This window comes from Erpetoichthys calabaricus, chromosome 8 (genome assembly GCF_900747795.2).
Source record: "Erpetoichthys calabaricus chromosome 8, fErpCal1.3, whole genome shotgun sequence".
Lineage (NCBI taxonomy): Eukaryota > Metazoa > Chordata > Cladistia > Polypteriformes > Polypteridae > Erpetoichthys > Erpetoichthys calabaricus.
Window position 1 is genome coordinate 96,059,342 of NC_041401.2, and position 14,342 is coordinate 96,073,683.

The following is a 14,342-nucleotide window of genomic DNA, read 5'->3' on the forward strand; positions in this document are numbered from 1 at the left end:
ACTTAACAGAAGGGCATCTTCTATTTATAGCAGGTGTTCTGTTAAAGGAGGTTCAAGGTTTACTGAAAGATATTTTGTAAAAAATAAAATATAACTTGGGCAGCATGGAGGCCTAGCGGTTTATAGCTCCAGGAACCTGGTTTCAAAATCCAGCCTGGTCATAGAGGACAATGTGGCATTTACATGACCTCCTAGAATTCACATGGGGTTACAGTGGATGATTGGCAAGTCCGAATTGGACTAGTAGCACTATGTGTGCCCTCCAGCTTTTGACACCTCTCACTTGCTAAATGTAGTTTGTTTTCTTAATGTTCATATAACTATTCTCTGTGTATTTTGAGCGATTAAGAACTCTGTTGGTAAACGTGCCTGCCCAGAGTGGCTTCTTGCCTGGTGTGAAGGATGGCCGGCCATATATTCTGGCCAACACCTCCAAGCCGCCAGAAGGAGCCCCTCCCGGCAGCATGGAAGTTCCCCGAATTCCAGCAGGGCCTCATGAACCTTGTAGTTTTTACAACCAGTCCTGCTGAATACCATGGGGACCACCAGGAGACGCTGTAGGGAGGCTCAGGGAATACTACGTGCCCTAAAACCCGGAAGTGCGTCCTGGTCACATGGACAAAAGGAACAACGTGCTTCCGAGATGAAGAAAGAGTGGTTTTTATCCGAACCGGAAGTGCTAAGAAATCACATGGACAGGGGCTCAGAAGCACTTCTGGGTCATGGACTATAAAGGACTCTGGGAAATCCCAGATGGATGAGCTGAGCTGGGTGGAAGGGTGGCAACGCGTCTGGGAGTGGAGGATTGATTATTGATTGTATTATTGTGTAGTTTATGAGTATTGTGGAGTGGAGGGTGCTTTGTGCACTGTTTATTGATAAAATAAAGTCATATTGGACTTTTACCTGGTGTCTGGCGACTGGATCAAGGGTTCAAGGGAGCGATAGCGCCCTCTAACTGTTACACTGGTGATCGATGTTTTTGACGCCTGTCCCTAATGGTGTAGACTGTGCATGTTCCCATAGGGATCATGCAGATGTTATCTAGGTACTCCAGATGTTTGGTTGGCCTAAATTGCCCCACCATGGGTGAGTTGTGTCCTGCCATTTACTGTTGCTCTGTTCAGAGTTGTTTCCTGCCTTATGCCATTTATTTGTGAGATCTGCTGATGGATTAAGAAGGTGCATGAAGTGGATGATACATAGCAATTGTGACCTATAGGGAGTGTAACCACCAAACCTCAGACACAATGGCCAACACACAAGTTGAAAATGAAGGTTTTTATTAACCCCAATATCTTTACAAGATTTCACATAGTTGCAATTCCAAATAGAATAATTATTTCTTTCTTCTCTTCCTTTTCTCCAACCACTTCTCTCAGATGAGCTTTGTCCACTACCTCGCAGCTCAGACTTCCTGGGGAAAGCTGGAGATGTCCTTTACACAGTGAACCAGGGAGTACTTCCGATGCAACATGATTACCGGTCAGGTGGAACCGCTCTGTGACAGGGGAGCCTACTCTCAGTAGCTCCCCTAGCAGCATGCAAGGACCCCAACAGGGCTGCCCAACAAAACTACAGCTCCCATGCAGCCCTAAGGCTGCTTGAACGGGAATCACGCCAGAGATATCACCACCTAGTGTACTGGGGAACACATAGCCCTGGGAAGCAGTCTCTCTCTCTCTACTCCCATTGTAACGGCCTCCTGACTAGGAAAGGAACCACTAACCAACCCATTCAGGATTCCTGTCCACTCATATCCTTCCTTTAAAAAAGGCCTTTAGACAGAATAAGGAACCATCCATCCTGACTGAGATGCCAGCCAACGTGTGTCATCTATAACACTATCAATTGTAAACATAAACCCAAACTAATTCTGTTTCATTGTTCATCCATAATGTAGAATCAGCAAGCCTAAACATTAAAGCCTATGTGTTAAATCTAATATCAGCATTTAGCTGATGTAGACTGCTACCTGTAAGACCATTTATACTAGGAAAAGAGGATGTGGAAAATAGATGAGTGGCTATTATAATAGAATGATGATATAATCATAAGGAGATGAGCTATAAGTTACATGTAACATAAATCTTTATATACTAATGTGTTTAAATATATCTATCCATCCTTCCATTATCAAACCTGTTTAATCCTGCTCTGTCCAGGCAACACCCGACACAAGGCAGGGACGAGCCCTGGATCGAACAGATTATCATCTCCGGGTAGTCACATACTCATACTTGACCTAATACAGACATCTTTGGCATGTGGAAGGAAAGTCAGAGTAACCAAAGAAAAATTGACACAGACACCAGGTGAGCATGCGCACTCCACACAGACTACACCTGTGCCTGGATTCTGGAACTGTGAGGCAGCAGGGCAATCCAGTCCTGTACTGTGGCGCCTTATTTAAAAATATCTTTACTCAATCGTGCATTGCTTGACAGAAAGTTGTTTTTCTTTTTTCTTATGTTAAAACAACTTACATTTCTTTGTGTAAAAAAAATAATTGAAAATAACTTGTCTAGGCATTAGCGTTAAAGGGCACATGATGAAAATTATTTTGAAACACATTGCTTATTTTCCCAAGAATCTCAGTTTGTAAAAACTGTGTCTCAATTAAATATTCCACCTATGTTGCTTACCCCAAGTACTTTGTATTGATGCCCGGGGAAAAATATGTATTATGTTTTCATCCAAAACAGAGTCAACAAAGTTTCTGATAGAGTAGGCTGAAATGCTGGACAACAGCAAACAATATCAAAGACCCCCCTGTGATGATTCGGGTCTTCTCTCCTTTGGGAGCCTCTTAAACCTGACGACCTGGACAATGAGGACACCAAAATGAAGCAAGAGGAAAGGGACCAAGTGCAGGAGTGCTTTTGTTAAAAATGAACAAAACAAATCCAAACAAAATCCTAAAATTATTGCAGTGCTTCAAAACGTCAAATAAATAATCCATTAAAAACAGTGAAAATGTGGCGGTTAAAATCCAATAAATAAATCCTTTAAAACCAAGGTTAAAATCCTGGCTGGAAGCAGTCCTTTAAAACCCAGTGCCTTATTCAACTGGCGGCTCCCCTGCTTCCCCCATCCAGGCTATACACCGGGGGAGTCTCCCTACCGGCAGCTGACTTCTTCCCTCGGTCTGGAAGCCTTTCAGTCCCTGGCTCTGTAGGGCTCCACCAGACCAAGACTTGGGTTCCCCAGCGACTAGGGTGCTCATGCTGGGGCTTCCACCTCCCAAGTCTCCGACTCCCACTGCCTTCTGCTGCCTTACACGATCATGGTCACTCCTGTTCCTATGTAAATCTCAGCAGGAGTGACCCAATCCGTCTGCCACCGGGTGCTGGCCAAACACCCCACTAGGTCTCACTTCCCAGCTGCCTTCCTTCTTACAGCAAGCCTGCTCTCACTCACTTGCATACACCAACAATGGCTCTCAGCTTCCCTTTCTTCCTCCTTTTACTTCCATTCTTCCTTTAGATCTTTTTTTTTTTCTCCCTCTGCACTTGCTCTTCTATTTGTAATGGGTTCATGGCACAGGTGTGGCGATTAGCAGCTCCTAGCATCAGTTACGGATACAGATGATTCCTCACCTGTGCACTTAAGCGAGGAAACGCCCGCACCACTTCGCGTCTGAGAACTGCTCCAGCCACACTACCATGCCCCCTCTATAAGGTGCGAGTGTGGCGAATATTTATTTAAAAACTGGCCTTTCTTGTAAGCCGCGGACCCATTATACCACACCCCCATGAAAAAAATCTCACGTTACTCATATGTTATACGTGAAGCCATTTGACAACATTCCGAACATGTGAATTTTAAATAAGATATTGTTAAATAAGCCTCTTCGAGATATGACACGTGGGCATTTAAATTGAAAACCCGTCTCCTCTTCATTCATTGGTCACGAGGCCATCCCACTAACAGCTTACTCATTGGCTAACATTGCACTTCATGTGATTGCAGAGAGCACAGGGAGAAAAGTACAATTGAAAATTACAAGTTTAAGAAAACCTAGTAAAAACATCAGAAAGAGAACATGCCTCATACTTGTGCATATCTGAGATGCTTCAACAAGCAGAAGATCAATTCACTGGTGCAATTTCACAAACTGACACTAAATAATTCTGAGGATCCAGGAGTGGATATGAATATAAATATAATGGCAATTTTTTTCGGGTCTGAACATATTCTGTTTTCATTCATGAGAGTGTTTTCTAAAAGTGTTTTATTGAACAGTATTTTAGTCAAAATACTTGTGTTTGGGACACTGGGTATACTACTGGTCAATTTGACATGTCATCAAGAGTAACAAGGTTTTTTCATGGATTTTTTTGATATAAAATTTTCTTTTAGACCAGATGTCTATGGTTACCATCAGAGGGCAACAGCAAATTATATCTCCATTCTGCAAGAAAACTTGAGATTTGATAAACAATTTTTGTCAGCCAACACTACAAACTGCAGCGGGGGTTATCAAGTTTGTAACATAAAATGTAGGGATGCACCGATACCACTTTTTTGGAAAACGAGTACGAGTACGAGTACTTGCATTTCAGTACTCGCCGATACCGAGTACTTGCCGATACTGAGTACTTAATAAAAACATGATTTAAATTTACAGGTAACAGCTTTAGTCATATAATTTAACAAAAAAAACAAGGGACTAGTTTGGAATTAAGAACATTTATTTAAAATGAAAAGCATGTTGTATGCAACATATTACAGAATAAATAATTATAAAAAAAATTTAAACAGTGACAGTGCAACTCAAGTATTTTTTTCAGTTTGTTGTAAACTCTGCCGCTTTGGACAACACAAGGGGCATTAATAAACATCTTTGCTATTTAGTGCACAATATTTGAATAAACTAACAACATCCACTAACATAGAACTGTGGCAATCAGTGCAACTGAGGTAGGTATTAACATCAAGTCTAAGACGACTCACTTAATGGAGCCTATTTAGAAAAAGTGAGTGGCAGGTTTTTTTTTTAAGAAAAGTAGCTTTTCTGCATTATCAGCAGTCAGCCTGTTTCTGTTTTCATCTATAATGTGTGACACTGAGCTAAAAAGCCTTTCACTTTCCACACTGCTACATGGGGCTGAGAGGTATTTCTGGGCCATTTTAGCCAAAGTGGGGAACCTGATTTTGTTGACACCCCAGTACTTCAGAGGACTGTCATCACGAGGGCTTGGGGCCTCTCCGAGGTATGTGTCGAGCTCAATGGCAGCACCTGCTGCCAGCGGCTGTGCTGCCTGGGGCTGCTCCTTAGCGATTTCTTCAAATACAGTGTCCAGACTGCTGCTAGTGCTGGCCTGGGCCTTGAGGAACAGTTTAGCAGGAGGTTCTGCAGCTTCTGCCCGACTCCCCTCTGCCTCAGCTCTGGACATCATCTGCAGCTCCTGCTTCAGGTGCAGCTTGGCCTCCGGAGCAGTGTTGTTGGAGAAGAAGCGATCTTTATACCTGAACAAAATTCATGAATGTATTAATATGTGGAAAAATAGGACTGATTTTAGTTTCCCCTAAACCACTGTCACAAATGCCAGCCATTTGGCTTTCTGGTAGTAATAAGGGAAATATATTTCATATTACAGTGGAACCTCGAGATACGATCACCTCTGTATACGAGAAATTCAAAATACGAGGAAAGTATGAGCGAAAAATTCAGATCTAAATACGAGCACTGGCTCATGTAACGAGCCACGAGCCAGGCTGTGGATATAGCTCGCGGCTTAGCAAGGGGGGCGTGGTAGCTGTAGCGAGCCGCAGGGCGATCTGCGGTGTCTGCGTTTCTCACCTAAGTGCACAGGTGGGAAACTGCCCACATCCATGATTTGCCCTGTGGCTGATGGGCTGGGCAGGGTTGCCACCCGTCCTTTAAAATACGGAATCGTCCAGTATTTGAGAATGAAATTGCGCGTCCCGTTTTGAATTAATACGTATGCGTCCGTTATTTTTTTGTATTAAAAGTGGTAACCCTAGCAGCTGCCATGTCTTCCCCGCATATATAGAGAAGCGCGAGCCGGTTAAGGGGGTGAAGAAGTAAAAGAAAAGAGAGGAGAGGAGAGAGAACGGAGGTTGCAGGAGGAGGCAGGAATCCGCAGCAGTAGGAAGTCGGTGCGAGAGAGCGAGCGAGTACAGGCTCGCGTGTAGCTGAACAGGCGAGCCAAACAGCTGAAGCAGGACGGTGTAGAGAAGGTCAGCTGCATTAAGAGTGTCTCGCCTGTTGCAGAGCCCGCATGGGAGAAGCAGGTGAGATGCTAACAGAGAAGAAGCACCGGGGATTGTCATCTGTTTTTTGAAGACTGCTTCCTGTTGACGTTTTAACCTCGTGTTAAAGGATTGTTATTCTTATGTACTTTTGTTTTAGTTTAGGAAAATGGTTCCAAGGTTTTAAGAGAAAATAAGCAGGCAGGAATCAGAGAGGAAAGGTCCAATACTTCAATTGTGTTTACTTGTTCAAATATAATATCAGTTACATACAATATAATAGCAATATACATGCAGATATAGGAATTGTACTATTGACTTACAGTAATATATATATATGACTTATACTATACTTACAGTAATATCAAAAGACCCAGAGCCATCATCCTAGACCAGTAGACTGAGGGAGCCCGCGTGTCAGTCTCGTCAGAGGATCAACTCGTGAGCCTGGTCCAATACCGGGCGGTGTGCACGTTCCCCACGGTTGAGCTTCCGAAGAAACTGAGGGCGGAACCTTCCCTTATATACTAATTGAGTGTCCTTAACCAAAATGGCTTACGTGTAACCAGTGTATACAGAAGTGATCAGTTTCAGCACACATCTTCCCACGGGACAACTTATGTGTTATCTCTACTAAGCCTAAAACAACCCTTCTTAGAGACATCAAAACAACTTACAGAAAAACATCTTGCATTAATTAACCTTTCCCTAAAACATTCTGAAACCCTTTATGAGAAAGAAGTTTTTGCACATTCTTTCGCTATCATCCCAAACATTCCAATCTTTGTAGCTGGTTTTGCACTGAAGCGACCAACCCCCTCTTACTCCTTTATTTTATCCCTTCTCCTGTTACAGAGAAAACCTTTTTATTACAACTTTAAACCTCCACTTCACAACTGTTTTAAGGATTATTTATTTAAAGATTTATTGAATGCTCTACTGCACTTTGGACACTTGTTTTGATTCTTTTAATAATCAGTTATATTATTTACCAGTGTTATTTATTAAAGGTAGACTACAGTATATATAATTTATCAGTGTTATTTGTTAGGAAAATTGATTTTTATGTTAATATATTGGGGATGCGGAACGGATTAACTGGATTTCCATTATTTTCAATGGGGACGTTTGTTCTAGATACAAGAAATTCGCTATACAAGCTCAGTGCTGGAACGAATTAAACTCGTATCTAGAGGTTCCACTGTATATATATTGCATACATTTGTATTTGTGTATTTTAGTTACAAAAATATAATATAATATTTCAGATGGAAATTAATCTTACATTTAGTACTGTAGTTTATCATTGAATACCTATAGCACACAGACTTTACCTTGGGTCAAGTATGGTGGAGATGAAGTACAGTGGGTTGGTCTCGACGTAACTGAAGCGCTTCTTGACAGCTGCCAGTAAGGTTGCTTTCATTGTCTTGACGCCGTGGTCCTCGTCTGTTTCTCTGTTTAGAAGTCTCACTAGCACAGTCACAGCTGGGATGACATCAGAGGCTAGTGCGTCGTAGCTGCTCACTTTTTTAGTTAGTTCCTCAAAGGGGGCGAGGATGGCAACAGTCTTCTCCATAAGAGCCCATTGGTGAGCGGTGAGATAGTCAGGGACTGGGAGTTCATGCTCGGACACATACACCCCCAGCACTCGCTTTTGCTCAATGAGGGACTGGAGCATGTAATACGTGCTGTTCCAGCGCGTCTGTACATCCTGCTGCAGTCTCTTTATTGGCTGGTTGAGCTGTCCCTGAATGTCCTCGAGGCGGGAGTAGGCTAAGGCGGAATGTTTAAAATGCCCAACTATTTTCCGCCCCACTGCTATAGCATCAGCTATGCTCCTTTGTGCTAATAAGCCCTCGTTAACAGCCAGTTGGAGCGTGTGCGCGACACACGGCAGACTTGGGAGCCCTGCGTCATTCATGGCTTTAATCATGTTTTTGGCATTGTCACGAAGCACAACATGTACTGATGTTTTAGGTATACCCCATGTCTGGAGCATTTCCTCAAACACATGCGCTATAGCCTGGCTGGTGTGCGAGCCGCGGAATTGTTTCGCATGTAATATGGCTCGTTGCGATTTGAAACTCTCGTCTATCCACTGGGAGGTTAGGCTAATTAGCGACACGGGGCTAACACTGCTTGTCCAAATATCCGTGGTGAAACTAAACGCAGAGGAGGGTTGCAGTAGGCTGTGGATATGTTTTTTCACGGAGTCGTGTAGTTTAGGCAGCTCCGTGTCAGTCATGTAGCGGCGGCTTGGGACATCATATCTGGGCTCCAGAACATGGAGGAGACGCAGGAATCCCACATTTTCTACCTCCGAGAGTGGCTGGTCACTCAATGCAATGTATTCGATAATTGCCTGTGTTATTTTCACAGCACGTGGATTGTCTCTGGACATTTTCTCTCGTCTTGCAAAAGTTTGCTGCAGCGTGGGTTGTGTTGGTTTAGAAGCGTGGGTAAACTCCTTGTACTCGTTGTCGTGTTGGGATTTTAGGTGCTTGATTAAATTACTTGTGTTAAATGCGCTACCTTTTGAGCCTCCTCTGGACAATTTCGCTGAGCACAATTTGCAGTCCGCCTTTGTTTTGTCGTCTTTATTCACTCTGAAATAGTTCCACACGGCTGACATGTCTCGCCTCGCCTTCTCCCCGCTCTGAGCTGCAGCCGGGGCCTGGGGGCGGGCACTCAGCGCCTGTGATTAACCCCTTACACGCCGCTCAAACATAGACATTTCTCAGACCGTGGTATCGGTCCCCGGTATCGGGGGACTTTTAACGAGTACGAGTACTTTAGAAAATGTGGTATCGAGGCCGATACCAGATACCCGTTTCGGTATCGGTGCATCCCTAATAAAATGCATACATATTGGTTAACAATAGATACCAAGATACAAATTAAAGACAGAAAATTAATGCTACTTGATAAAGGTACAGTATATTCATTAAAGTTTAGTGTTTTATAACAGGTGGCATGGTGGTCAAGACTACTGCATGAGACCTGTGGGGACTAGAGTAGGTACCCTGTACTCCAATGCATCTGTAAAAATATTTTCTTTTGGTGTCCATATATGTGTAAATTATTGTTAATTTTCTTGCCAATGTCAAATATAGTCGCTGATTTTAATAATAAAGTAGATTTACAGTAAGTTTCATATTCATATTTTGTATTAAATGATAGTGTCCAGATTAGATTAGACTAATTTAAGTAGAAACATAACTCAGCTTATCTTTATACAAGATACAAAGTACCTTACTATAACAAATGTAATATTCGTTGTATTTGTAGAATGGGGATTGAGGCAAGTTCTTGTTACTGTTGCATCATTTGACTGTTGAAAAGTGCCATTAAAATATTCAGAGAATGGAAAAAGGCCCCCAGCTCTTGGACACCTTGCTCATTAATGAACTATTAAAAAAGCAATAATTTATCTAAGGTTTGTTTTCTTGGAAGCATTCTGTGTTTACCATTAATTTACAGCTCAATTTCAGAGACAGCCTTTGATATGTTGTTTGCTAAACACCCTATGTCACTATTTTCCTAACACAGCAAGTAAAATGTGTCATATTAATTCATACAATTGCTGTGCCACTCTCTGACAGTGATGCCACACAGATGGTTACTAGACTGGGAACTGCATGCCAATACCTTGGACCAGCGAGTCAGAACTATTAACCACTGTGTCGCCTCACTGTAAAGGCTCACAAACCTATACGTTTAGAACCTGTTTGGACCATTTTTACCTTTAATCTTATCCTGTCAGAATTGGTTGTGAAACAGAAAACCTTACCCACTGCAGGCAGATACTATATAACATAACATTCTTAAATGCACTTAGTCTAATTAAAGGAGCCAAAATCTTTCGTAGCAGTATTGGGTGTAATTCACGTAACAGGGTATAAATCCACAGCAGGGCATACTCATGCATGCACCCATACTGGAGCCAGTTTAGATTCTTTATAATTAACCTAACCTGCACATCTCTGAGGATGTGGGAGGAAGACTGGTAGAAAACCTACATAGACATGGTGACAATGTGCATGCAGGCAATATTGAGTGCAGTATTCAAAGCCAAGACAATGAATCCATGAAACAAGAGTTGTAACACTTACACTACCATGCTGCTCCAGATTTATTATAACACTGTAACATCCTTAAATCTGTCAGTCAGTCATTTTCAAAACCTGCTTAGTCCTGAACAGGGTCGCGGATCCTATCCCAGTTGTCATAGGGTGCAAGGCAGAAACAAACCCTGAACAGGACACCAGTCCATCGTAGGGTGAACACACCCCAACCACACACTAGGGTCACCTATTCACCTAACCTCACAGGTGGCACAGTGGTAGTGCTGCTGCTTTGCAGTAAGGAGACTGTGGAAGATTGTGAGTTCGCTTCCCGGTTCCTCCCTGTGTGGATAGCACTTTGAGTACTGAGAAAAGCGCTATATAAATGTAATGAATTATTATTATTATTAACCTGCATGTCTTTGTACTGTGAGAAGATACCCATTCATACATGGAGAGAACATGCAAACTCCACGCAGAGAGAACCGTGGATGTGAACCGCTGTCTCCTTACTGTGAAGAAGCAGTGCTACCACTGTGCCATGGTGCTGCCCATCCTTAAATCTGCTTCATCTAATTCAGGGTTCTGAAAAGCCAGAGACAATCACAATAGCTTCCTCTTCATCATATAGTTAAATAATTTTATTATTAATTTTGTTATTTTACAAACTTGTTCTAATATGGGTTCTAATCCTACCCTAGCACAAAGCAGACACAAATCCTGAATGGGACACCAGTCTTCTGCAGAATTTATCACCATCCATTATTTGACCTGCTTAAATTAGCTTAATGTGGAAGAGCTGGACCTATTGTCAGCAGCATCTAGCAAAAGACGGGAGCCAAATCTGGATGCAGTGTCAGTCCATTGCAGGCTGCAATTACACAAACCCTTGGGTGAGACAGTACATTAGAGTGCAGATGCCACTCATAAACATTCCCACATAATGCCTGTTTAGAAGCAACTGTTAACCTAGCAGTTATGGGATATGGGAGAAAAATCTGGAGTACCTGAAGAAAAAAAATCCATGTGAGCATGGAGAGAATATGCAGACTCTGTACAGGTATCGGATTCAGATCTAGTGTCCTGGATCTGTGAGGCAATAGCGCTAACCACTGGGCAACATAACACATATAATACAACATAATATAAAAGAGACATACTGTACAGTAGGGCAATCAGTGGATTCCTTTTTATATTCTCTGTCAAGCATGTGTGTGTTTTGTGAGACTTCAGGAGAAGGCTGGTTCATCAGTCTCTAGCTGTGTGAGATGGGAACATCGTTAGAAGTGGAGCGCAGAGTCGTCCTGCTAGTCAAAGGGCATTTTAAGGCATTTTAAAGCTTTACAACAAAGAGCAGCCCTAATACTACTACTGCTCAAGTCTAAAGTGATTTGTGCCAAAGTACAGACTGGCCTGCTCTTTAATTACTCTGCAGTATCAGGATCCAAAAATAGCCTGCTGTGTCAATTCAATTAGGAGGTGCTTTTACTTAGCCAAGGCTGGGTAGCCATGCATATTAAATATTACCTCCAACCAAATCAGCTATCCATCTCAGTCCAACTGCAGGATGCAGGAGAACCGCTTGGCTGCAGATTATTAGTTTGGGAAATTAAAGAATGAAAAGTGATCTAAATAGATCATCAACAACTTGCACACAATAAGGTGCCTGAAATAAAAGAGTAAATCCAGTGGGAATCATTTGGCACTGTTGATGTGCCCAGAATGGAGTTCTTTTGCCGCTCCTATAGATTTCATTTAGACATTTTTCAAACGTTTGTATTGAAATAGGAACTTTTCCAGCAGCAGAGATCACAAGGCAGGATGGGATGTCAAACCTTCACATGGAGCCACATTATTTCATTCTTTTACTCTTTCATCCATTCATTCATTCTTTTTCTTAACTGCCTATTCCAAGGTAGGTTTGCGTTAGACATCAAACAGAAACCAGCCCTGGATGGATGGCAGAATATCACAAGACACACTAAAACCTATATTCCGTACACAGAACTGGCACGTTTTCCAGTTTCAACACAGAGTACCAGCACCTCTTCAAAAATTGCCCTCCTCCTCACTCTGCAGTTGGTTGTAAATGTATTGCAATGACACAGTGATGTAAGTTTAAAGATATTTGCACCTTTTGTTAGTGTGGAAGTGAGTACCAACATATCCTTCAAAATCTTCACATCACCATCACTTCCCCCAACTCTGTACTATAATCAATTGTCATTGTATTGCAGTGATCTACTTTTCACTGTACTGGGACCTTTGCTTAACGTGCTAGCATGTACCGGCACATTTTTCTAAATCTTCACTGAGGAAAAACTATTTGATCAAATGTTCACTGTAGCACCTTGAATAGAGTACCGCCAGTGGTTGAAGTGGTTCCATTTCAGATGCTGGCAGTATTCATCCATTAATTGTACGATTAATTTTTCATACCCTTGTAATTCCAATGCTGGGAATACATTATATGTTAGGTGCAAGGTAAGAGTCAATATTTGGATGTGATGCAAGATGATCACAAGTCACCCTCATATACAGCTGTATTTATTTGCTTATTGGTTGATTTCCATTCCAAAGACTGAGCACACAGTGGTTATAAGCATCACAATGCATTCATTTATTTGTAAAAACATCTCCTTAGAATTTCAGAATTAAATGTAAGCTAGACCCAACGAAATGCAAGAGTATCATGAGACTTACACATGCACACCTGCCATCATTCATTCATTCATTTGACATTTTCCAGCTTTGTCCATCACATTTCAGGGTTGCATTTGACATTAAGTGTCTGCAGGTAGAAGTTGTAGATGAGATAAAAAATTGAGTTTCCAAATCTGCCTATTTTATTGTGTTGCCCACATCAGATATAAGGCAAGAACCAGGAACGAACAGGATGCAAAGCCTTCAGAAGGTAATTAATATTCATTCACTTATGGTCATCTATGTTGCAACCCAGGGTTTTATTAGGCATAAGTTAAGGCCCAGCCCTAAATGGGGTAGATGGACACCACAATTCATATTCTACAAGCACACCCATATTCTTTCCTTTATTCTTTTCAGATGGAGGGTTGACATTAGGACTAATGTAAGAATCAACATGGAAGGGGGCACATACCAGTATAAGGGATGTTCACCCACATACAACTGCATTCATTCATCCATCCATTATTCATCCCGCTATATTCTAACTACAGGGTCACGGGGGTCTGCTGGAGCCAATCCCAACCAACACAGGGCACAAGGCAGGAAACAAACCCCAGGCAGGGCGCCAGCCCACCGCAGCACCTGCACTCATTCATGCACTAATTTGTTTGTGCATTTACGTTTTTTCCAAACCAGCTTATTTCAATGCAAGGAAACATGAAGAATAACCCAGAGTCCAGTCCTGGACGGGCTATCACAAGACACACGTACATAACATCTTCACAATTTAGCATATTCTACAATGTGAAGCTCACAATTAATATAATTATTATTTTCAGGAGGAGAAATAAAAATGGAATCTTGGAGAATACCAACTAAGGGAATATATAAACATCCTAAATATTGTTCTTTTTTATTAAGAAGTAGCCAGTGTCTACAGTCCACTGACTTAATTGTTCTGTTTTTTTAAGCAAACCCAACTTCTTCTGTAGTATCTCAATGATGGTGTCACCTTGCAACAGTGGGTTGTTACTGTCAAACAAAGTAAGCATTTGAGTTACCGTACTTCATCTAGTGTTAGGTGTGCTAAATTTAAGGTCTCACTATAGGGCTTTTATTACATGCATGGAATTTAATCATCTGCACATTTTCTCATTTCAGAGCAGTCTGATAACTGTTTTACTAGGATCTACACCATGACTGTCGGCATTTCATAACTACCCATGTACTCTCTGTAACCCTATGCCTTTCTGCCTCTTGGTGGTCTCTGGAATGATTTCTTTTTCCCTCCTCCGGTTTGCCACCTGCATCTGAATGGCGGTACAGCTAGCTCTTTGGCAAATAGTAGCCACTTGAGTTTATGCTGACCTTCCGATTAAGGGGACTGGAGTCAGTATTGGAAAGAATCCA

The 14,342-nt window shown here is 42.0% G+C and overlaps 2 protein-coding genes across 2 annotated transcripts in view; one reads left to right on the forward strand and one right to left on the reverse strand.

The window, feature by feature from the left end:
• The window catches only part of tmem132e (transmembrane protein 132E), a 636,104-nt gene that overhangs the window by 116,658 nt on the left and 505,104 nt on the right, over positions 1–14,342 (forward strand). The window lies entirely within an intron of this gene.
• LOC127528948 (zinc finger BED domain-containing protein 4-like) lies at positions 4,894–8,261 on the reverse strand. The gene is made up of 2 exons (XM_051930791.1): positions 7,554–8,261; positions 4,894–5,472 (listed from the first exon to the last, which is right to left on the reverse strand). The coding sequence occupies exons 1-2, from the start codon at positions 8,219–8,221 to the stop codon at positions 4,971–4,973; spliced, it is 1,170 nt and encodes a 389-aa protein (XP_051786751.1). The 5' UTR covers positions 8,222–8,261; the 3' UTR covers positions 4,894–4,970.

Bases quoted from the DNA above. Each gene is read 5' to 3' on its own strand.
- LOC127528948 (XM_051930791.1), bottom strand. From the start codon at position 8,221: ATGCTCCAGACATGGGGTATACCTAAAACATCAGTACATGTTGTGCTT. The intron at 5,473-7,553 runs GTAAAGTCTGTG...AATTTTGTTCAG, and splicing joins TCCACCATACTTGACCCAAG to GTATAAAGATCGCTTCTTCT.